The sequence below is a fragment of the Stenella coeruleoalba genome, assembly GCF_951394435.1.
Source record: "Stenella coeruleoalba genome assembly, chromosome: 8".
In the NCBI taxonomy this organism is placed as follows: domain Eukaryota; kingdom Metazoa; phylum Chordata; class Mammalia; order Artiodactyla; family Delphinidae; genus Stenella; species Stenella coeruleoalba.
This window is the reverse complement of record NC_137154.1, coordinates 46,628,605-46,654,385: the sequence shown is the minus strand read 5'-3', so window position 1 is coordinate 46,654,385 and position 25,781 is coordinate 46,628,605. Positions and strand designations below refer to the sequence as shown.

At 36.1% G+C, this 25,781-nt stretch overlaps 1 protein-coding gene across 9 annotated transcripts in view; it reads right to left on the bottom strand.

The window, feature by feature from the left end:
* Positions 1–25,781, bottom strand: part of STK33 (serine/threonine kinase 33) — a 173,794-nt gene that overhangs the window by 6,425 nt on the left and 141,588 nt on the right. For all 9 annotated transcript variants that reach the window (XM_079929179.1, XM_079929182.1, XM_079929184.1 and 6 more), the window contains one exon: positions 16,670–16,864. In XM_079929179.1, the coding sequence (XP_079785305.1) occupies positions 16,670–16,864 (195 nt within the window). The remainder of the gene's footprint in view (positions 1–16,669; positions 16,865–25,781) is intronic.

Here is a 25,781-nt window from a genome sequence, read left to right as displayed (position 1 = left end):
GCATCTTCAAGAAAACGGAATTGTTTAGTGTCTGGGATAGAGCAAACTCCAGGCACAACTTCAAATCCACTGCCCTGCAAAATGAAAGTAAATACCTGGTACCATTCACATAGGCAAGTCCATCTGGACACAGTTGTAATCATTCATCTTTCCGGATTTCTAGATGAGCTTTGACATGTGTGTGGATTCCCTGACAAGCACATCATGATTATTCTTTCTAACCTGGGTATAAAGTTGCTGCATGTGGCCCACTCCTCACATGCTCACCATTCTCTGCATTGATTCCAGGGACTGGCTTCTAACCCCAGTCACACCGCTTGGGCAGGTCTGAAGACCTTTTGTAGTCTTGATGCCTCACTGTTAAATGAGGAAAATGGTATTTGCACATTTACTACATGGGCTTATTATGAGAATGAACTAAGGTGGTGGCCACGAAAGTACTCTGTGAGCTTTAAAGCATGAAACAAGTAGAAGGAATTTTAACAGGCAACTGTGTTTTCTCAGGTCACTGCACCCCACAGTGGAGGAAACGGGTCTCTAATCCTGCTGTTGTGAGGGAAGCAGAGTCCATTTTGACCTTAGACCCATTTCAGAAATGCTCACTTCCCATTAAATGAAGCTGGGCATAGAGTTCTAAAATAGCAGAGAACGTCTCAGGAGACCGGCACAAGCAGGATGGGGGATGAGACAGGAGCTATAGATGCAGCGAGTTCTCATTTACACAGAATGAGCTCGGAAAGGGCTCATAAGTTTAATACTCTGGTTAACTGAAAGCATACACATGAGTTAATAATCAGGTTAACAATTTTCAAAGAAGGTGAAAAGATTACATATAACACAAAACAAATAAACCTGGTGTGTGCGTGTGTTGTTTTTTGATCACTCTTGTGATACAAGTGACCATGTTTTATACACAGTAGCAGTACGTATTTGTCCAATGAGTAAATGAACTCCCAGGGCTGCAGCAAAACCTCAGGTCATTTATGGATTTTTGGTACCTCTATTTCGAGAAAAGAGAAAATTTACCAGATGTTTGCTTACTGCAGACAGTCCTTAAATAGGTGCTTCTTCAAACTATCATTCTTGTATGACCTTATAACAGTATATGCTAATTCTTGAGCTGGTAATTTTGCACATTGAAAAATTAATTTGTATAAATTTGGAAAAGTAAAAAGGTCCTTTTCTGTATAGATGCATTTTCTCAGGAAAATTTCTGGGTTGCTTCTCTGTGTATTCTTTCAAGAAACAGAAAACAAAATGTGTTAGCCTTCAGTAATACAGGTTGTGTCTTCTCCTTGAAAACTCCTTACGTTTAGCAACAGGGTGAGAGTAAAACACCCCTGATGTTCCAGTGTCCAGCTAAAGACAAGCTGCTCTGTTTAGTACAGAACTGGTCCCTAGCTTGGACATTTCAATTCATAAAAATTTAAGTCACTTGACATACAAATCATTTTAAAAGGTGAATCTAAGTTTAACCTCTCTTTTGACATTTCCACCTCTTGAGTTATCACCTGAGTAGTTGAGGAAATGGTTTTCATCATGTCCACTACAACAAATAATCTATAGAATAGGAATAGAGATTCAGTCATTTTCTTTTTAATGTGTTCATATTCATATCTGGTTTAACATTTCCATTCTTCTTCACTGTTCCATTTGCTAATTAATGTACTTGAGTCATTAAAGTAGACTCAGAAGTTGAAGTCACTGGGAAGAAATACTCAGAAAGTCTCTATGGGCAGGATTAGTGATATAGATATTGTCTTCTTTTTTTCAAAAACACTGAAGGCTCTGATTTCTTCCTGGATAAGATATCTTAAGATAATTTGCAGAATCTTCTGGCACAGTGGAAGGAAAAAGGAAACTAAACTAAACTATTTGGTTGCTTCAGTGTAGGAACATATTTCTCAGTTTCATTCTAGAGCAAGATGAGAAAATGATACTACTCAGCCACATTTACCTATTTTATTTACTTATATATAATTTTTAAGTGAATCAGTTTTTAAATAGGTAGTACATCCCCATGATTTAATATTCACGGTGTTCAAAATCTCCTCCTTGCCCCCTAGTTAACTCAGCTCTGCCTCCCATCCAAGACAACGAATACTATCAGTTTACAGTGCACATTTCTGAAGAGATTTTATGTAACTTCAAGCAAATATTAGGTGGAACCAAATGGAAGTCGTCATCATTTTTGCAGGTCAAAACAGCCTAATAATGGCAATTTCACATGGTTCAATCTAATCCATATATTGACGCACTTTACTCTCACTTTTTTACACAAATGGTAGCCCACTGTAAACACTTTTTTACACCTTGCTTTTTTTTTTTTTTTTGCGGTACGCGGGCCTCTCACTGTTGTGGCCTCTCGCGTTGCGGAGCACAGGCTCCTGACGCGCAGGCTCAGTGGACACGGCTCATGGGCCCAGCCGCTCCGCGGCATGTGGGATATTCCCGGACCGGGGCACGAACCCGTGTTCCCTGCATCGGCAGGCAGACTCTCAACCACTGCGCCACCAGGGAAGCCCCCTTGATCTTTTTAAACTAACAATTATCTTGAACATCATTCCATGTCAATACATAAAAGAGCTCTCATTCTTCTTTCAGCTATGCAGTGTTCTCTTGTTTGAATGTACCATAATTTACGTAGCCAGTTCCTTGAGAATGGACGTTCAGGTTGTTTCCAATCTTAACTAGTAAACATAATGCTGCTGTGAATAACCTTGTACTTGTGTCATTGTGTACATGTGTAAATAATATATCTACAGGATATACATTTTAGAAGTAGAACTTCTGAGTTAAAAGTTGTATGGATTTGTGATTTTGCAAGACATCACCGTATTGCCTTCTACTGCAGTTGTACCAACTTATACTCTTACCAGCAACATTATGAGTACCTATTTTCTTATTTCTTTTTCAGTTTGGTATTTAATACATATTAAAACTAATATAGTCAACCACTTTTTTGTTATTATGAATCTATTTTTTTAACTGAAGTATAGTTAATTTACAATGTGTTACTTTCACGTGTATAGCAAAGTGATTCGGTTATACATATATTCTTTTTCAGATTCTTTTCCATTATAGGTTATTACAAGATATGAGTATGGTTCCTTGTGCTATACAGTAGGTCCTTGTTGTTTCCCTATTTTATACATAGTAGCATGTATGTGTTAATCCAAAACTCCTAATTTGTCTCTCCCCCTGCTCCAAGTATCCCCTTTGGTAACCCTAAGTTTGTTTTCTATGTCTGTGAGTCTATTTCTGCTTTGTAAATAAGTTCATTTGTACCATTTTTTTAGATTCCACATATAAGTGATATTACATATTTACCTTTCTCTGTCTGACTTACTTCACTTAATATGATAATCTCTAGGTCCATCCATGTTGCTGCAAATGGCATTATTTCATTCCTTTTTTATGGCTGAGTAATATTCCAGTGTGTGTGTGTGTGTGTGTGTGTGTGTGTGTGAACCACATCTTCTTTATCCATTCATCTGTTGATGGACATTTAGGTTGCTTCCACGTCTTGGCTATTTTAAATAGTGCTGCTATGAACATAGGGGTGCATGCATCTCTTCGAATTATGGTTTTCTCTGGATATATGCCCAGCAGTGGGATTGCTGGATCATATGATAGCTCTATTTTTAGTTTTTTAAGGAACCTCCATACTGTTCTCCATAATGGCTGCACCAATTTACATTCCCACAGTTTGGGAGGGTTCCTTTTTATCCACACCCTCTCCAGCATTTATTATTTGTACACTTTTTAATGATGGCCATTCTGACTGGTATGAGGTGATATCTCATTGTAGTTTTGATTTGCATTTCTCTAATAATTATTAGTGATACTGAGTATCTTTTCATGTGTCTTTGGCCATCTATATGTCTTCTTTGGAGAAATGTCTATTTAGGTCTTCTGCCCATTTTTTGATTGGGTTCTTTGGGGGGTTTTTTGTATTAAGCTATATGAGCTGTTTGTATATTTTGGAAATTAATCCCTTGTTGGTAGCATTGCTTGCAAATATTTTTAGTCAACCATATCTTAATTGAGCTTCAAAATCAGCCTAAAACTGGCTGCATGGAAACAAATCACAATGTTCGTTCCTTAACTCCCTGGTAACATCAATGCAAGCCTATTTACCTAAATGCAAATACTTATTGCAAATGCTTAAAAGCTTCTGTGTATATGTGTGTACCTTGTAAAACATTATGTATGTACTTTACCATTTCTCTTTGCTAATTTGCAGTTTCATTAAGTTTAGGGTGCCATTATTTAGGAATCAGAATCCTAAGAGCTTTCCTAAAGACTGAGTCTCCCTACTTAAATATCCCCTCACTAAAACCGTTCTCTGATGCTAATAAAACACGGATGAAGGCTGGCCCACATGATGCCCTTCAGGCCAAGTTACAGCTTTCTTCACCAAGAGCCAAGCCTCTCATCTCCTTGGAATATAAACAGCCAAGGCGAATTCCAACTTCCAGGCTTTTCTCTAGGATTTTTAAAAGGATTTCTTCTGTAAGTGATAGGCTACCTAAATTTTAAGTTTGTATTTTTCTTCTCTCATAGTTGATGGGATTCTTCAGGGATCTATGCTGTAACTGATGCAATTTTACAGTTTTGTAAGAAATGGAAAGTGAAATTTCCAGAGAAATGGAAAGTGAAATTGCCAAGGCTACAGAAGTTACTAAGATCTTCCAGGTCATGAAAGGCGTATAGAGGGTGATGAGCTCCCATAAGATTGTACAAAGCGGGAGAAAGATGAGAGAGGAATTTCAATATTCAGTTCTAGAGGGAAAGAGTCTATCTAAATGATCATTATCAGACTGTTGGTCATAATTATCAGTCCAAAAGAGGATCTAAAGAACACTGTAGACTGTTTTCCAAGAGAGGATTTAAAAATAATTGTAAACTGTTCTCTAAAGATACTGTTGTAATATACCATTTCACAGTGACCAAGAGAACCTGGCTATCATCAGAAAGCATCTTAGAAATCAAAGAAAAAAATTCTTCTATCCTTATTTATCATGAAGAATTCATATCTGAAATACTGCAACCAGTCTGAATAGATATAAAGGGACCAGAGAAGGTTTACAGACAGGCTACTGATGTGCTAGTGGAGGTTCTCACACACACACACACACACACACACACACACATAATCACAGTTTTAAAATGCAGAAGGGGTAAGATTTCAGCACTGGGAAGCTAGACAGCATCTCTGAGTGCTGCAGTCAGGATGGTTACACCAGGGGTTCCCCCAAGCAGCATTTCAGTTGTTCCTCATCTTTGACAGACTCTTACCATGTGGGACTGCTGAAGAATAGTCATTCCTACTAGAGGCACAATGATAGAAAAGATGACCTTACAAGGTTCCCTCTGGTTCCATCTTTTTGTGGTTCAGCACCCTGGGCCTGATTTCTCCAGATGATATTATTAATCTTGAAATGGGGGTTCCATGTGTGCAAGGGGAGATATATAACCAGAAGAAATGGGCTAAACACACATATTTCATTATTCACTGGCATAACTTCAACTTGATGAACTCATCTGGTGATAATGGATGCAAAACCTGTAAGCTCTAGGCATATCCCTGCAAGTTAATACCAGTGCACAATTACTAGAAACTGTTACCATTTCTCTAAATTTTGAGTAAAATACATGCTATTTAAGTCAAGTGGTTTATCACCATAGCAACCATTTCTAGAGTCACACATTCAAATTATAGGCCTGCACAAGGTCCAAGTGACAGAATATTCGGATATAAGTTTTCAGCTATAGTTTTACTTGCAATGGTCACCCACTTTCTTTCACATTCCTGTGGTTTTCGGAAGGAAGAGGAAGGGGGAAAAAAAAGCAAAGGGAAGAAGAGAAATTGACTTCCAAACATAGATTTCTTATATAAGCCTACCCACATAAAGAGCAGGGCCTTCTATGGCGTTAATGAAAACAAAATCTAACTTGTAAATTAGAGAAAGATATAAATATCTCTCTTTTCTTTTTAATTAAAGTATAATTTACATACAGTAGAATGTGCAAATCTCAAAAGTATAGTTTGATGAGTTTTGATAATGCATAGAGCTATATAACCAACACCCCAATCAAGAAATAGAACAATTACCCAAGAAGTTCCCTCATGCCACATTCCAGTCAACTCCCTCCCATCCTGGGGCTATAAGTGTTCTGACATTTTTCAACATAAATTACTTTTGTTTTTTCTAAAACTTCATATAAACAAAATAACATACAGTATGTACTCTTTTGTGCCTTGTTTCTTTTGCTTAACATGCTTTTTAAATTTTGTTTTGTTTTGTTTTTTGCGGTACGCGGGCCTCTCACTGTTGTGGCCTCTCCCGTTGCGGAGCACAGGCTCCGGACGCGCAGGCTCAGCGGCCATGGCTCACGGGCCCAGCTGCTCCGCGGCATGTGGGATCTTCCCGGACCGGGGCACAAACCTGTGTCCCCTGCATCGGCAGGCGGACTCTCAACCACTGCGCCACCAGGGAAGCCCCAACATGCTTTTTTTAATTGAAATTTTTATTGAGATAGTTATAGATTCTCATAGTATTATACCATTTATGAGATTCATCTGTGTATTAGCAGTTCATTCCTTTTTACTGTCAAGCAGTATTCCATTGTATGAATATGTCACAATTTGTTTATCCATTCTTCTATTAATGAATATTTGGGCTGTTCCCAGTTTGGGGCTTTTTTTTATATAAAGCTGCTATAAACGTATTCTACTAATCCGTTTTTGAACTTACATTTGGGATTGCTGGGTAAATGCTAAATAAATGCTTAACTTTATAAGTAACTGCCCAACTGTATTCCAAAAGGACTGCACCATTTTGTATTCCCACCAGCAATGTAGGAAAATTCCAGTTGCTCCAATATTTGCTAATATTTCGAGTTGTCAGTCCTTTTAAATTTTGGGCATTCTAGAAAGATTGTAGTGATATGTCATTGTAACTTTTCCTGATATCATTTGCATTTTCCTGATAACTAATGATGTTGCACTTTTTTTATATGCTTATTGACTACTGACTACACAATGTAGTCAATGTGTGACTACACACATTGACTACTATCTTTCTATCTGAAGTGTCTGTTCAAGTCTTATGGCCATTTAAAAAAATTAGTTGTCTTTTTATTATTGAGTTGTAGGAATTGTCTTTATATTCTGCATACAAGTCCTTTGTCAGATATGTTTATTGAAAATATTTTTTCCCTGTCTGTGGCTTGCCTATTTCTTTTCTTAATATGCTTTAGATGAGCTAATATGTTTACTTTTGCTGAAGTCTATTTTATCCATTTTTAAAGGGCTTTCTGTGTTTTAAGAAATCTTTGACTACTCTCTGGTTGGAAGATATTATCCTATGTTTTCTCGTAAGAGCTTTATAGTTTAGCTTTTAAACTAATTTCTGTATACAGTGTAAGCTGGGGGGAGGGATCAAAGTTATTATTTTCCCATATAGATGTACTATTATTCTAGCACCATTTATTGAAAAAACTATCCTTTCTCCATTGAATGGCTTTGAAATATCTGTAAAAAATCAACTGACCTCATAAGTGTAGGTCTCTTTCTAGACTCTCGATTTTGTTTCATTGATCTATTTATCTACTCTTAAACCAATATCACACTGTATTGATTACTGAAGCTACACAGTAAATGTTGAAATCAGATCATATAAGTTCTCCAACTTTGTTCTTTTCATGTTATTTCGGCTGTTCTAGGTCTTACATATTCCCCAATAAATTTTAGAATCAACTTGTCAATTTCTATCAGAAAAGCAAAAGCCCTAGATTTCACTTGGGGTTGCTTTAAAGTTATAAATCAGTTTGGGGAGACATCTTAATAGTATCAAATCTTCCAATCCATGAACATGGTATATCTCTCCATATATGTCAGCCTTCTTCAATTTCACTCAGCAATATGGTGTGGGGGTTGGTATATATATTTCACATATATTTTGTTAGATCTATCACTAATATTTTATGTTTTACAATAATATGTTAAATGGTTTAAAAAGCTTTTGTTTTCCAATTGTTCATTGCTAGTATATAAAAATACAATTCATTGTTTTGTATACAAATCTTGCATCTTGCACTTTAAGTTCAATTTCTGAAGATTCCTGGGGATTTTCTATGTACACAACCATGGCATTTGCAGGTAGCCATAGTTTTATTCTTCCTTTCCAATCTATATAATTTTATTTCTTTTACTTGCCTTGTTGCATTGGCTAAGACCTATAGTACAATGTTAAAAAAAAAGTAGAAAGGACATCCTTGTCTATCTCCTATCTTCAGTGGAAAAGTGTTCAATATTTCAGCATTAACAATTATATTAGCTTTAGAGGGGTTTTCTTTTCTTTTGGTAAAAATCCCTTAGTATGTAAAAGAAAGTGCCCATCTGTCCCTAATCTGCTGAGGGTTTTTCTCATGCTTGAGTGTTGAATTTTATCAAATGGTTTTTTCAAAATTATTGAGATAACTATATGGCTTTTCTCCTTTACTTATTAATAATGGTAAATTACATTGATGGATTTTTGGATGTTAATCCAAACTTACATTCCTGGAATATACTATACACTTGATCATAATGTTACGCCTTCCTTATAAATGAGTTGGGAAATAGTCTCAACAGTTTGTGTCATAAGCTTTCTCCTCTTTCCTTCTTAAATATTTGGAAGAACTAACCAGTAAAATCATTTGGGACTGGAGTTTTCTACACCAGCAAGTTCTCAATTACAAATTCAGTTTTTAAAAAATAAGAATAGAACTATTTAAATTTTCTATTTTTGTGTATCTGTTTTGGTGTATTTTAAAGGAATTTGACCATTTCATATAAGTTTTCCAATGTATTAGCATTAAATGAGTCATAATATGTTCTTTTAAAAATTATTTCCTTCCTACTATTTTTGTTAGGAGGGTGCTTAATTTGATGTTCTTTTTCTAGCTTATTGAGATGAAAGCTTAGTTCTTATTATTATTGCTACTGTTTTAAACAGTCAACATTATTTTATATTTACTCACATATTTACTTTTGCCAATGCCCTTCATATTTTCCTACAGTTACTTTCATCTGGGATCATTTTCTTTCACCTTGAAACTTTTCTTTTAGTATTTCTTATAGTAAGATAGGCTGGTAAAAATTCTCTCATCTTTTACATATTTGAAAACCTTTTTATTTTTATCTTTGAAGGAAATTATCACCAGATACAGAATTCCAAGTTCGCAGGTTTTTTGTTTTGTATTGTTTTCCATTTAGCAGTTTAACAATATAATTCCTTTGTCTTCTGGCTTCCATTATTTCTGTTGGGCTGTCAAAAGTTGCTCCTTTGATGACAACTTTCCCCCACCCTCTACCCCAGATGCTTTCACAATTCTCTCTCTCTGATCTAAAGAACTAAAGGATGGAATTCAAAGCAACCACAGACACCAAAGAATAGTGAGGGAATTCCTTAAAGGAGATAGCCAGAAAGGGGGAATCCTAACTTCTGCTCAGCTGAAGATAAATGAACCAACCTAAGATTTGAACTGCTGGCTAAGAGGCAATTTTCAGTTTTTATCCAATCAACTAATTGCCTGCTAAAACAGAAAGGTCAACACTTTTTGGAGGAACATAGTCAAATCAAGAGCCGGTACAACACAACATTTCCAATGTCTAGGATACAATCCAAAATTCCTCAAATTCCCCAACAGAAATAACAATCAGTAGAGACAGACCCTGAGATGACCCAGATATTGGAATTAGCAAACAAGGATTTTAAAGCAGTTATCATCACTATTATCAATGATGTAAAGTGAAAATTTATTTGGTGAATAAAGCAGCTCTCCATAAAGAAACAGAAATAATAAAAAAGAACCAAATGAAAATTTTAGAATAAAATATAATATCTGAAATTAAATATTCACCAGATAGGTTTAACAGGAACATGGAGACAACAGAGCAAACAGTAAAACTGAAGACAGATCAATAGAATGTATCCAATTTAAAGAACAGATTGAAAAAAATTAATACAGCCTCAGGGACTTATTCAACAATATCAAATGGTCTAACATACAAGTAATTAAGACTCTCAGAAAAAAACAAGGAAAAAGTAATCACAAGATTTCCTAAACTTAGCAAAAGACAGAAATACAGATTCAAGAAGTTCAGCAAATCCCAAGCAAGATAAATGTGAAGCACATTCCTAGCAATATGATTGTCAAACTGCTGAAAACCAAAGATAAAGAGAGAATCTCGAAAACATTCAGAGAAAAGTAACACATTACATATACGAAAAGAACATTTCAAATGACCAGTGACCTCTTATCAGAGAATCTGGATTCTAGAAGGCAGAAGAATAACATCTTTAAAGTGTGGACCAAAATTACCTGTCAAACCAGAGCTCTGTAAACAGAGAAAACGTCCTTCAAAAATTAAGACAAAATAAAGACATTTTTAGATAAAAGAAAACTGAGCGAATTCATCACTAGCAGACATGCAATACAAGAAATGCAAAGGAAGTTCATCAGGCTGAAGGGAGATGATACTAAATGGAAGCTTAGATTTTCAGAAAGGAAAGAAGAGCATCAGAAATGGTAAATATCTGGGTAAATATAAAAGACAATTTTCCTTTTAATGTCTTGGAAATACAACTATTTAGGGCAAAAATTAAAACATTGTTTTGTAGGGTTTATAATTACATAGATGTAATACATGTGACAATTATAGCATAAAGGCAGGATAAGAGATGAGTGGAACCAAATTAATACATTTGAAATTGAAGCAATATTTTTTATAACCCAACCCAATGGGTTGGTTCTCCACAGGGGAAAATATACATAGCATATACTAGAAGCTATAATCTCTAAGGGGAGCTGAGCAGAAGCCAGGCTTGGGAGAGCAGGGAAATGATTTGAAAGGATTCACTAATATATCCCTTCAACCATAGACGTCTGGCTAAACCCGTGGTGAAACCTAAGCCTTACACAGGAGATTCTACTGGGACTAGAAGTACAGACAAAAGCCTTATTGTTTACGGAAGCCTATGAATCCAAACTAGCAACGGGAATTGCCAATAGCATTAGATCAAACAACAACAGGTCAAAATTCATGTTAGCACAATGAATAACTAGTACCTGTATAAGTCAGCTATTGCTGCAGCTATGCTACTGTGTTTGGGAGGTCCCCAGGTTCCATTATTCACTAGGAGGACTCACAGAACTCAGCATATAGTTGTACTCATTGCTATGATTTATTATAGTGAAAGGATGCAGAGCACAATTAGCAAAGTGAGAAGACACTTGAGGAGAAGTCCAGTGGAAACCATGTTTAAGCTTCTAAGAGTCCTCTCCCAGGAGTCACATAGGATGCACTTAATTACCCCAGCAACAAGTTATGACAACACATGTGAAATGTTGTCAACCAGGGAAGCTCTAGGAGACTCAGCACCCACGGCTTTTATTGGGAGCTGGTCATGTAGGCAACCTCTGCCTAGCACCTAGCAAAATCCCAGACTCCCAGAAGGAAAGCAGGTGTTCAGCATAAACCATATTGTTTGCACAGTTTAGGCACAATTGATCATTCTTATCAGTTAATGGTAGCCACTGTTCCAAAATCTAAGTTCCCAAAAGCCAGCCAAGGGCCAACCTGGCAAGCAGGCCTTTTCAAGGATAGCAGTTTAGGCCTGCTATGTTAACTCTTTTCTGTACAACTACCTAACAAAGAACTGTAAGAGTCTCAGTATGTTATAACAATAAACATTAATTTTTGCTTGGTGGTACTAGGCTAGACTTCAGGCTTTGTACTGGGTTCAAGTCTGTTCACAGATCTTCATAATTCCAGGAACTGTGGCTTCTGCAGTCATGTTCTTCTCATGTCAGGTGGCAGAAATACAAGAGAGCAAGCTAAATCATGCAAACAATTTTAAGGTCTCTGCTTACATCACACCTCTTAACATTTCATTTGCTAAAGTCAGTCATATAGCTAAGATCAACATTAGTGAGGTGAGAAAATATACATCTACTCTAATAGGGAGAAAAACCACATGGCAAAGGGTATGAATGTACAGATCCCTTACAGAGGTTTTAAATAATTGGGAAAAATAATCCAATCTACCACAGTGCCCTAGGGATCTCACCAAACTCAGAGGGCAAACGAGGTTGGAAGCATCATCTTACCACTTTTGAAAATGATATTTCTTAGTTTGTTCATTAGTTTATTCCCACACCTATGCCCAAAGGAGCCTTAAAGCAGACAAGAAAGAACATGGAATTTTAGCAATATCCTATGCAAGTTCTTTAGCAACATGATAATAAAATTAATAATAGCTAACATTAATGAGTGCTTACTATGTCAAGAGTGTTACATGCATGATTTCATTTAGTCCTTGGTTGATGTCATTATTTTTCCCATTTTAGATATGAGGAAACAGAGGCCTAGAGACTTGCCCAAGGTCCTAAAGCTTATAAGTGGTGAAGCCAGGATTTGAATCCAGGCAGCCTAGATCTGGAGCTTGTGCTTTTAACCAGTAGGATATTTTAAATGGAATGCTTGGGCATATATGCTAGATTACAATGCTTCAATATTGGAGTGTAAAAGTGTGCCAGAAACATGGAAGCACCACCAAATTTTCACATGATTCACATGGGCTCGGGGAACTAAGATTTAATATGTTAAGAAAAGAAAATTTTTATCTTACTCAACTAAAATACTAAGAAAACTTGACTTTTTCCTCACAGCAACAGGTCAATATACCACATAGTTCAACCGTTTAATTTCAATCTTATTTAAATTCAAATATTCCTTGACTTTGAAGAACTGCTAATGAATACATTTCATTGATCAAAATAATTTTCAAAGTTTCTAAGCCAGCTTGCCTTTCTACCTTCTAGACTAGATAAAGTATCTGCTACACATACCATCTCCTATGATTCTGTAAAGGCCATGTTTTTTCAGTCAAGAAAAATGATCACAAAAATCTTCCATTTTCACTAAACAAGTATATTCAAGACTGTGTTCAATAAACAATTTAACAACTAAGAAGTTTTTCCTTTATGAAGCAAGAATTCTGTAATGCAAATATACTTCTATCACATCCAGAGTTGCTAGTCCCTCCCTCTATGGTTATGGGGGGGGTGCATTTTAATTACAGACATTCATTTCTCTTCAATTGTTTTCTGAGCTTAATGAACAATGAAAGTACCGTACTACTTATCGGAAATCACTAAGAATCGAACGTCGAAAGGCATGTTCCTGCAATAAGCAATGGTCTGCTAAGTGTCTCATTTGAAGATGAGTAAATGCTGCTGTAGGAATTAAGTCTAGGGTCTGTCTGACAGAACAGATTAAGAACCCATTGTAGGGAATTCAGAGGGTTACCAATAACACAAAACGTTATCTAGATGTACTCAGCCTGTAAAAAACAAGATATATAAGAGAGAACACTTCTATCTTCAAAAAACGCAATTACCTAAATTGAAAATGAAAAGAAAAAAATGAAAAGAAAAAAAAAGGACATTAACAAATGTCAACTAGTCAAAAATAAGTTTGAAAAAGTGAAGTGTGATACCTTAGTCCAAACATGAAAAATGAGGAGATACACACTGTATTTTTCCATAATGCCCAGGGCATTTGGAACTAAGGAACAGTTACTCAGAGAAAGAGGAAGGTGCTTAGTTCAACTGTTTTGGTTTTTAATAATTCCTCACTTTCTCTGCTGGTTTTTCAAGTGTTTTGCCACTTATCTAAAAAATATGATGACACTGGCTTGTGAGAAATACAAAATCAGGAGCTCTAAATGGATTTATGAGATTCTTCAGAAGAGAGAACAATGATACAATGGAAAGCAGGAACTGCTGGCAGATTTCCACTTAAAGTAAAGCCAAATTTCAAATATTTTAATGGAAAAAGAGTCATATACACCTCTTTAATTTCGTAAGTATAAATTATTTATCATATCAAATTATCCATATAATCTAATTTTAACAAATAAATTTTTCCCATGAGAAATATTTCAATATTCATAGAGTGATTTTTTTCTCTTTTTAAAAAATTAATTAATTAATTAATTAATTTTTATATGTGTTGGGTCTTTGTTGCTGTGCTTGGGCTTTCTCTAGTTGCGGCGAGCGGGGGCTACTCTTCATTGCGGTGAGTCGGCTTCTCACTGCGGTGGCTTCTCTTGTTGCAGAGCACGGGCTCTAGGAGCATGGGCTCAGTAGTTGTGGCTTGCAGGCTCTAGAGTGCAGGCCCAGTAGTTGTGGCACACGGGCTTAGCTGCTCCGCGGCATGTGGGATCTTCCTGGACCAGGGCTTGAACCCATGTCCCCTGCATTGGCAGGCAGATTCTTAACCACCAGGGAAGCCCTTCATAGAATGATTTTTAATAAAATTAAAATTTCACCCTTAAGAATATTAGTTACTATATGAATCCTGTGTGGACTCAAGACTAAATGGCCTATGCTATTTCCAGTTATCACGTTAGGCCTTATACTCTACTATTTACTGTTAATGAAGATTTGAAAAAAATAAAAGAAGTAATTTCTTAACATAAACTCAACTTCAATATAATTAACAAAGTAACATATTTATTCATAAAAATCAGTGAAAAATTTAATATGGATGAGAAGTCTTTCTTTTAAGGGGTAACAATTTTCAGAAAAATTCCCAAATAAGGTAAGATATTCCTCTCAAGATATCACAGCCAAAACCTAAGCACAGGAAAGTCCCTTAGAGGACATCCAGGGCAAACTCCTACCCGTCTTGGAGAAATTCCTGCTACAGCATTTATAACAAGTAGCTTTCCAGAGTCTGCATGAATGGTTCCAATGATTGAAAGGTAGGGTTTATTATCCATGGCCCAACCTGTGCTATTGCAGGTGAGCTCTGATTGTGGAAAAGTTCTTCTTGTTGATGAGTAGAAATCTATATTCTTAAATTTTCAATCCACTGAGTATAGTTCTAGCATCCACAAGAACCTCAAATTCCAATTCTTCTGTTCCCTAATTGGAAGTAGCTGAGAACAGCATGGCAAGTCCCATCACTCTGTGACTTGCAGGGGAAAGAGGAGGAGGATGGTGGAGACAAGTGACAGAGCAATGAAAAAGGAGATGGAAGACAACCAAACATTTGGTTCACAAGGATATTTTATGTCAGATTCAGTGCCAAACAGAATCCAAGACTACAAAAGACAATGTGCATATGCATGTGTATGTATGGATTTGTGTTTGTATATATGTGAGTATACAGTAGATGCATGTATGTAATACGTGTAATGTATGTGTATACATGTGAGTATATATACATGTGTGTATGTATATGTGTGTGAGTATGCGTACGTATGTGTGCGTGTGCACATGTATATGTGTGTATAAAATGCCAAGTCAGCTAACAGGAAAATTTTCAAACTATATATGAGGAAATGCAAACATCGGGTTTTTAGGATATTTTTAACAAGAATATAAAATACACACATCTGCTAAGCACTGCAGGAGTTGTTAACAGACTAGAGAGGATGAAAGGGAGTCAATAAACCTATGTTTATATTATGGTAAAAATATAGTTATTTCAAAATATCTGAATAATTAAATGTCAAGCTTATTATCTAGACATTTGCTATCAAGTAGACAAAGAAGTTCCCAATGAGTAAATAAAAATCAACCAGATCGCTCTACTGGGTCTCTTTCTGCAAATTTCTGACAGGATTCTTAGCATGGCACGGTGTGGGCCAGCCACGCTGCACCTTCCTGGCTGGGGGTCAGGATTTACCCTCTCAGTTCCTTTCTCCACTTGCCCGTCTCTAGGCCTTGGAGAAAGGCAGCAACTCCTTACAAGAAGTCTGGGCTCTCCGGAGGTAAATACAGCCCCCACTGGCAGCATGTTCAATCATTAAAGAAGAGCGAAAATATGCTGATTAGATCTCAAGACAAGAAAGAGAACAAACATGCAGACAATTTTTCCTCAAACACAGAAATGAAAGAAAAAAAAGGGTTTGGGTAAATTGTCAGGATATCAATTTAGCAGAACACAATCTAGAATTAATCAAAATGTTACTAAATTTTATTCACCAAAAATGATAAAACTATATTCAGATCTAATAAGGTAAAATAATAAAACTATACAAACAGTTTTAGCTACCATAAAATTGGAAACGACTAACTGGATAATTTAGTAAGTCTTTTTCTAGGTAATACATAAACCCATTCCAAATTGTGTAGCCTGGTAAAATACAAAAATTATTCATCGTGACTCATTAGGCAAAACTGGCACACCACCTGTCTTTGTAAATAAAGTTTCACTGGAACATGGCCATGCTCATTCATTTGTTGCCTATGCCTATTTTCATGCTATAACATCAGAGTTGAGAAGCTGTGACAAAGACTATTACGGCCCACAAAGCCTAAAATATGTACTATCTGTTCCTTTACAGGAAAAATTTGCAGACTCCTGCCCTATATAATCATGGATCCTAAAATAAGCATGTAGGCCACATTGCTAAATCATGATAGTTTCAAGGGAGGAAAGAACTTTACTGTCTTTATCATGCAGGTCTCCTTTGTTACAAACCATTAAAAACCAACAATAAAAAAGAGTTGCAAAAGAATGTTCCAAGTGTTGTGAAGGTATTTACAGTTTGGAGAAATGGAACAATTGGTTCTTCCTACTTGTTTTGTTGGTTCTTCCTACCTGTTTTCCTTCCTCTTCATCTGAAGAGTTCCTGACATGGATACTTCTGCTGGGTTGGTAACCTTTCAGCTTTTCTTGACCGGACCAGTTGTTCTTTTGATCTGTTGTACTTTCCTCATCACTTCCTGGGTTATTTTTCCATTCTTTCATCATTTCTAGCACATTGGTTGGTCTCGCCGAAGAAAGTATATTGCCCTAATGTTAACAATGAATTTTTGGTGTTATAAACAGTTTAGAAAACGGAAGACTCTTACATATTTTAGTAATATAGTCTCACAAATTCAGTAAGTCACATGGAAAAATTATAACGCTGAATAAATAGCAAAACTTTGGATGCCCTTTTGAGCATACTCCTTGTACTGGCACGTCTCAGACCTCTTCACTAATACTTTTACAATATGCCAAAATTTAGGGATGGGAGAATATTCTGGTTTAAAAGAATAGTGCAGCATGCTTGTGTGAAAGAACCACTACATAGGGCAAGTTCCTGGAATCCAAAGACCCCCTTACAGTGCCGTTCCTAGAAAATTAATAGGGAAGCTGAAAGAATGAAAGAAGTTGCCCAAAGTCTACTGGGTAAGCCTATATAACATCAAAATGTTTAGGTAAAAAATCTAAATTCAGTTGATTAGTCCGGTGCCGTGTCCAAGAATATAGATGTTTGACTTGAAAGCTCTTGGTTGACTGGAAGATTTCGATATAATGTGGTCATTTGATTATAATGGATTCCGTGCACTGTTTTAACCCCAGATGTGGCTATACCATACTAAAATTGACCATTTTATATTAACTATATTTTTCTCAAATATAATATTCCATTTAATGCCAAGAAATGCATGAATGCATTCTTAAATGCCTCCTGCTAGACTAGGTATGCCTTAAATAGTTTTGCTCCTAACTCAGACTAGTAGAGAAAGTTTGGACAAGAAGTTTGGATCACATTTAGATTAAAACAGGACGTTTAGGTGTGGGAACAACTATGGAGTGATCTAAGTTAATTTGATATGTGGGTGGATTGAAGCATTAAGCAACAGTGATACAGAATAGTACGAGGCCAGGCATCTTAAGGGCAGCCATCTGAGTACACTGTTGAGGATTTGTAGAGTTCAATATATTCGTGGTTAAAGACACAGACAAATATTAAGCATGGAATAGTAATAATTAAATGAGGATCATTATGCTATTCGTTCCCTGTCATTCTTCTACGTCATCCTGTTTTAAGAAGGTCTGTATTCTTACTACTTTTATAGCATCCTACTTTTGGTTGCACTTCTGCAGCCTCTACCCATTTACTCCCAGAATGCCTTTACTATGCCTTCTGCCAACCCGTAGCCTACATTTCCGTCAAGGCTCAAGTTGACAGTCATCTCCGTCAAGTATCCCAGAACTTCCAAAGATGTTGTCAACTTAAATGAAGCACAGATGAAGTCTCAGAGAGCAAAAAGGAGTTGAAATTGTTTAGAACGGCAGATAGTCTCAGAGCTCTCATCTGAATGAGTTCTGATCTTCAGGCCTCTGTCAACAGCTCTGCTTGACCCCAGTGATTCATCTAGCCTCTATTATAACTTCCTGGCTTCATCATGACCTTGAACACTAACCCACAGTGTCCAGGCTCCTGGAATACTAGTACACACAACTTTGCCTCAACTTAATTCTTTCATTAGAAAACAGAGACAATCTGACATCTATGTCTGTAATCCCGGTCCTCAATTGCTCTTCCCTGATAAACTCTCTACAAGTTAACTCTTTGGATCTAGAGTCATTTCTTCTAGGCACATGGTAGAATTTTGCTTCTCCACCTCTTTTGGAACATGATGATATGACTTGTTTTGACCAGTAAAATGTGATTTGAAATAGTGTGTATCACTTCTGGGTAGAAACTTGAAGAAAGAGCATGTAATTTACATGTTCTCAATTTCTGCCTTAGTAACTATAGAAGCACAGAGATGGAGCCTCCATCAGCCTGGGTCCCTGAGTGAAGACAAAGTAAAACAGAGCTTGCTCCCCTCGTCCCAGCCAATGTGCAATGGAAGGCATAAACAGCACTGAGATCTGGGGGTCACCTGTTACCACAGCATAATCTAGCCTGTCCTGATATAGACAGAAGATTAAATATTTACACTCTGTAAGTCACCTCCAAAAAGCTTTATGAAGAGTGAGCCCGCTATATAATCAGCATACCCAACAAAGTTGTAATTACTACACAAATCATATGCAATCAGTACCATGTGATAGCCAATTTATGTAGGCAGTCTTTGCTTTGCACAGTCCTGATATGCATGAATTTTACTCATCATGACTTAAATAATATCAGTCCCTCAGCAACACAGTTCAAATTTCAGTCACCATGGTACATTAACTATAATTGCATAAAGTTCAAACTTCACTGCTAGCTCTTCAATCCACGATCACCAGGTAAATTACAGATCTGCATCACAATCAGTGACCAATCACAGCACTTCTTTCACAGTCTGTTGGTGATTGGACACTGTGCATCTGCTATTCAGTTCACACACAGACAGCAATGTGTGCAGTTGTGCTGCCTCCTTGTCTCGCAGGGAATTTGCCAACAAAAATGAAACTGCAACAAAGAAATTAAAAGTGATAATACTGGGAGTAAAATTTGAATCAAATGTAAATGGAATAACAGAAGAAATAGCTGACCATGGGAATGCTGCCACTGCCACTGTGAGAATCTAGATGCGCAACCAAAGGAACTTAGTGAAGGCAAACTTATCAACATAAATGAGGAAGGATGAAGATGCTTCAGGGAAAATGCCACCCACAAAAAAACTTGACATTTAAAGAATTTTCAGAGATATTCAAGACATTGAAAAGAAAAAGCATACAACGTTAGAAGTTGATCCAAACTTGTAAAACAGTATGACAATTCACCAAGGCATAAAAAAGATGCTCCCCTTTGTATGATAAGAAGAAGGCAAGCACTGTTTAAACTAATCTTGATAAGTTTTTAACCCCAAAATAAGATACTTTAACTCTCAATATTTCTCTCAATATTAAATTACAGCGCCAAAAATTTAGCTTTACTTTTATTTCATTCTCTCTCTGTATTTAGAACCAACAGGGAGTTTTTAATGTTTAACAAAAAATTTTAAAGGGCATGGAAAAATCACAATTTTTCCCATTGATTATTAAAATCATTTTGCACAGCTTCAGTCTGCACTATTATTATGGTTCTGCACTCCTGTGCAAAGCAAGGATTACCTGTACTATCTTGAATCTGCATTTCTAGACAGCTTTCAAGTGCTTGGTTCACATATATCAATATATACACACAAAAGCATGGTGACTGACACGCTACAAATGACTCTATTTCTTATTGCAAACAGACTGGGGAGAAGAGCAAAAGATCTAGAATAGGGTCATTATCCCACCAAAAACACTCTACCATTTATAAATTTTTAACTATTTGCTTCCTATATTCCCTTGTGATATCAAACAGGGCACAAATGTTGGTATAGATTCCAGACTTTCCCTCTTGTCTGAAGTCCAGCCAATAACTTACCAGACTAGCCCCTTCTTGCCTGCTAACAGTTGGAGGAAGAATTGCATCAGATACTTGGACTGACCAATGAATAAGTGGCCCAGAGCTGTGTGTCATGAGCCTTCTAGGCTCAAGAGAAATTACACATGAACCAACCAAAGAAAAATGGGTGGAATTGTTAGGGCAGACACTGGAGATTGTGGAGACACCTCACCACCAGAACAGTAACCTCTGAACTCCCTTTACTGGCTGTGTTAAGAGGGGTCACACCCTGAACTCCTCAACCATGAAGCAGCAAATGGCAAGAAGGCAGCAGTAATAGGCTGATAATCTGAGGCTATCATAAGTAGAAAACAAACCTTTTTGTTAATAAATTTCCACTTGTTTAACTAACAGTTTGAGATGACTTCATTTTGAAAAACTGGAAAAATGAACACTCACAGAGGAGAAGCATTGGTCAAATACTAAGATTTGGATTTAATCTTAGTAGACAGGTCCTGCAAATAGGAACCCAAACATACATCCTCATCTAACAAAATTTGCCTTTTCAAGGACAGTGCCTATCAGTATTCTGTAAACAATAAGTCTTTTACAAGTATTTTTTAATGAACGAATGAATGATATGTATGAGTTGGGGTAAGATAGTATAAAACATAAAATCAGCAAAGCGAAAAGGAAACATTCTGTGTCTTTAACTTACGGTCATCATTTTCTACTTTTCGTAAGTAGCTAGAACTCTTTATTTTGTAATGTTCCGAGGAATAAAATTTTTTAATTAGAAAATTTTTTTATATCTTTATAAAAAAGATATAAAACGATGCTCAACTTCACAAAATTAATAAAATCCAAATCAAAAACAATGAGTTGGCAATTTTCACCTAATAGATGGACATAAATTTAAGTTTGATAAAACTGTGTTGGTGAGGGTATGGGGAAACAGGCTCTCTCATTTACTTGCTTTTTATGGGAGGATAAATCGGCAATAAACTATCAAAATATGTAATGCACATTCTCACAAACCAGTGATTCAACTTTTAAGAATATATTTTATAGATATGCTGACACAGTATGCAAACATATACTTACAAGAACATTTGTTGCACCATTGTTTGTAACAGAAAAGACCTGAAACAATTTAAATATTCCATATTCATAGGGGCAAAATAATAGTGTATCCATAGTTTTGGATACAATACTGTTTTTCAAAAAAATAAATGTATCTTCCCAAAATACATTAGATGAAAAAGAATAGTTTGCATAATATAAACCCATTTGTGAAAAGTGAATAATGAAAATGTTCAGAATGTATTTGAAAGAATACATAAGAGACTTAACAATGGTTATCTTTAGTAATTGGGAATGAGGGAATAGAGGGAGAAAGTTATTTTTCCTGCCTTGTTTACCATTTAAATCATTTACTAAGGGTAATGGCAACTATTATATGACTAAAAATTAATATAAACTATGTAGGAAAAGAAATAATGTAAGATGCAGATACTCACAAAGGACGGATAGCACCCAGTAAGATCACCAAACATGCTCTCATGGGTCTCAGTGAGGCCAAGGCAGCAGCATAGAAAGGTAGTAAGGGCTGCTGAAGTAAGCAACTCTGCACCACTTTAAAATTTTTCCTAACAAAGGCATCTCAGTGATTTAGTTTTCACAAGTATAGCAAATAATGAGAATAGAGAAAATTCGTGTTGATATTCTTATTCTTTAAGAGGAAACAAACTGAGAAATTTAGTAATTTACCCTTATTCCAGAAGTGCATTTCCATTGTCTGCTAAGAATTTCTAGGTAGAGGTGCTGCTGAGCCTTCAATACTGTAATGTATATTTGAAAACTGCTCAAAGAGTTTTTCCCACCACAAGAAAAAAAATTTAAACTATGTGAGGTGATGGATATAGTAACTAAATTTATTGTGGTAATCATTTCACAATATACACATATATTAAATCACTATGTTACACATCTTAAATTTATACAATGTTATATGTCAAATTATGTCTCAATAAAGCTGGAAAAATAAAAACAAAATATATTCCAAACCAACATTCTTCAAATGGTTATGTGTACACCTCGCTGTACACCAAGAACGAAGACTTCCTAAGGGCTGTATGGGCAGGGATGGTTTGCAGGGAGTCAATTTCAAGACCCTTAATTTCCAATGACCTACTCTTTTTCAAAAGTCACCTGCTTGAGCAAGGATCTGCAGTAATTCTTTCCATGTTCTTTTCTTAAGTCAGCTTCTTACAATGCTTGTTATTGTACATATATTATTTGTGTGTGTGTGTGAGAGACAAAAGGCTCACATCTAGAATATACAACAAACTTCTACAAATCAATAAATAAAAAAAAAACTAATAGAAGAATGGAGGAAAGACTTGAACAGACATTTCACAAAAGAAGATATCCAGAAGGCCAATAAGGATAAGTAAAGTAAAAGTGACCAATTTCATTTGTCATTCAGGAAACGCAGATTAAAACCGGACTTGAGGATATGGGGAGGGGGAAGGGTGAGCTGTGACAAAGCGAGAGAGAGGAATGGACATATATACACTACCAAACGTAAGGTAGATAGCTAGTGGGAAGCAGCCGCATAGCACAGGGAGATCAGCTCGGTGCTTTGTGACCACCTGGAGGGGTGGGATAGGGAGGGTGGGAGAGGGAGATCAAGAGGGAAGAGATATGGGAACATATGTATATGTATAACTGATTCACTTTGTTATAAAGCAGAAACTAACACACCATTGTAAAGCAATTATACCCCAATAAAGATGTTAAAAAAATAAAACCACATGAGATACCATTATATATTACCAGAGTATCTAAATTAAAAATATTGATAATAACAAGCACTGGAGAGGATGGGGAGCAAAACTAGAACTCTTACACATTGCTGGTGAGTCATACAGACTGCCAAGAGTCACATGAAAAGATGCTCAACATCACTAATTATTAGAGAAATACAAATCAAAACTATAATGAGATATCACCTCACACTGGTCAGAATGGCCATCATCAAAAAATCTACAAACAATAATGCTTGAGAGGGTGTGGAGAAAAGGGAACCCTCTCGCACTGTTGGTGGGAATGTAAATTGATATAGCCATTATGGAGAACAGTATGGAGGTTCCTTAAAAAACTACAAATAGAACTACCATTCAACCCAGCAATCCCACTACTGGGCATATACCCTGAGAAAACCATAATTCAAAAAGACACATGCACCCCAATGTTCATTGCAGCATAATTTACAATAGCCAAGACCTGGAAGCAACCTAAATGTCCATCAACGGAGGAATGGATAAAGAAGATGTGGTACGTATATAGAATGGAATATTACTCAGCCATAAAATAGAATGAAATAGTGCCATTTGTAGCAACATGGATGGACCTAGAGATTGTCATACTGAGTGAAGTCAGTCAGACAGAGAAAGACAAATATCATACGATAACGCTTATATGTGGAATCTTAAAAAATGGTACAAATGAACTTATTTACAAGACAGAAACAGAGTCACAGATATAGAAAACAAACTCATGGTTACCAAGGGGGAAGTGGGGGGGAGGGATAAATTGGGAGACTGCGATTGACAGTACACACTACTATATATAAAATAGATAGCTAATAAGGACCGACTATATAGCACAGGGAACTCTGCTCAACACTCTGTAATGACCTATATTGGAATAGAATCTAAAAAAGAGTGGATATATGTATATGTAAAACTCATTCACTTTGCTGTACAGCAAAACTAACGCAACACTGTAAATCAACTATACTCCAATAAAAATTAATTTTAAAAAAAGATACTATTTACCCACATCTATTCCAACACCGGCTACTGCCAGACTCCTTCTTTGCAGTACGCGGGCTTCTCACTGTTGTGGCCTCTCCCGTTGCGGAGCACAGGCTCCAGACGCGCAGGTTCAGCGGCCTAGCCGCTCCACGGCATGTGGGATCTTCCCGGACTGTGGCACGAACCCGTGTCCCCTGCACCGGCAGGCGGACTCTCAACCACTGAGCCACCAGGGAAGCCCCAGACTTCTTAATTTTTGGTTTATCTCACTGAGGTCTTGGTTTGTATTTCCCCAATCGCTAATGCGACTGAACATCTTGTCACGTGTTCATCAGCCAAATGTGGGTCCTCTTCTGTAAAAATGCCTGGCTCTAAAGCAACTATACTCCAATAAAAATTAATTTTAAAAAATGCCTGGCCCTGTCTCTTTGTACATTTTCTACTAGGTTGTTTGTCCACTTTTCATTGATTTGTAAGAATTATTGAGATTTCATGATATTAACCCTTTTTTGGTTTTTTGGGTTACAAAAGCCTTCTCCTAGTTTATAACCTATCCCTAAAGTGTTGTTTTATGAACAGAAGTTCTGAAGATTCATATTAAGTCAAGTTTATTCACCATTTCTTTTATGTTAGTGCCTTTGGTATCTTGCTTATAAAATCCTTTTCTACACAGTCCAAGGTCCAAAAGATTTTCACCTATATTTTCTACTAAAAGTTAAATATAAATTTTATTATTTAAGTCCTTGATTGATTTGCAGTTGACTTTTGTCTGCAGTGTGAGATAGGAACCCCATCTCTCTCTTTTTTTCATATGGACAACCATTTATTCCCTCCAGTTATTGAATAGTCTCTCCTTTTTCCACTGATCTGCCATACTACCACTGTCATAAAAGTTCCAGATATGCATGGATATGTTTCTGCACCTTCTATTTTATTCTACTGGTCAATTTGCTTATTACTGCAAATGATCACACTATGCTAACTAATACAGCTTCATAAGTCTTAATATCTGGTAGAGCAAAACATTCAGAAATGTTTTGGCTATTTTCCACCCTTTAAGCTTCGATACAAATTTTAGCGTCAGGAAAGTTTGTGGAATTTTGATTGGATTTGCATCATGTATGTACATCAACATGAGGAAATCAGTTTTTATGATATTAAGTCTCCTGACCTATGATTATGGTATACCTTTACACTTTTCTTCAATGTTTTCCAATAAAGTTTCATAATTTTCCCCAAATCTTATCTTGAATTTATTTCTAGAAATGATATATTCTTGAATATTATTTTACATCTTCATTATTTTACATTTTATATTGTTGCTTGCTAGTGAAAAGAAATACAATGTCAATCTCTTTTTTCCAGGTTTACTGAGATATAATTGATATATAACATTGTGTAAGTTTAAAGTGGACAATGTGTTGATTTGATACACTTATATATCGATGAGTATCAACCTTAAATCCAGCTACCTTACTCAGCTCTTCTATTATTTCAAATAGTTTAATAATTTGTCTAATAATTTGTATATTACTGCAAATAATAAAAGTTTTCTTTCTGTTTTCCAATTCTCATGACTTTATTTTCCTTGTCTTAAGTTGACTAAGATCAACAATGTTGGGAAAAACTATTGAAAGCTGATTTCCTTGACTAGCTTCTTATTTTAAAGAAATGCTTCTCACGTTTCCCATTTAAAACGATATTTGCTGTAAACATTTATCAGGTTAAGGAAGTTTTCTTCTATTCCTAATTAAATTATGAATGTATACTGAGTCTTATTACAAGTGTTTCCATTAAATTATCA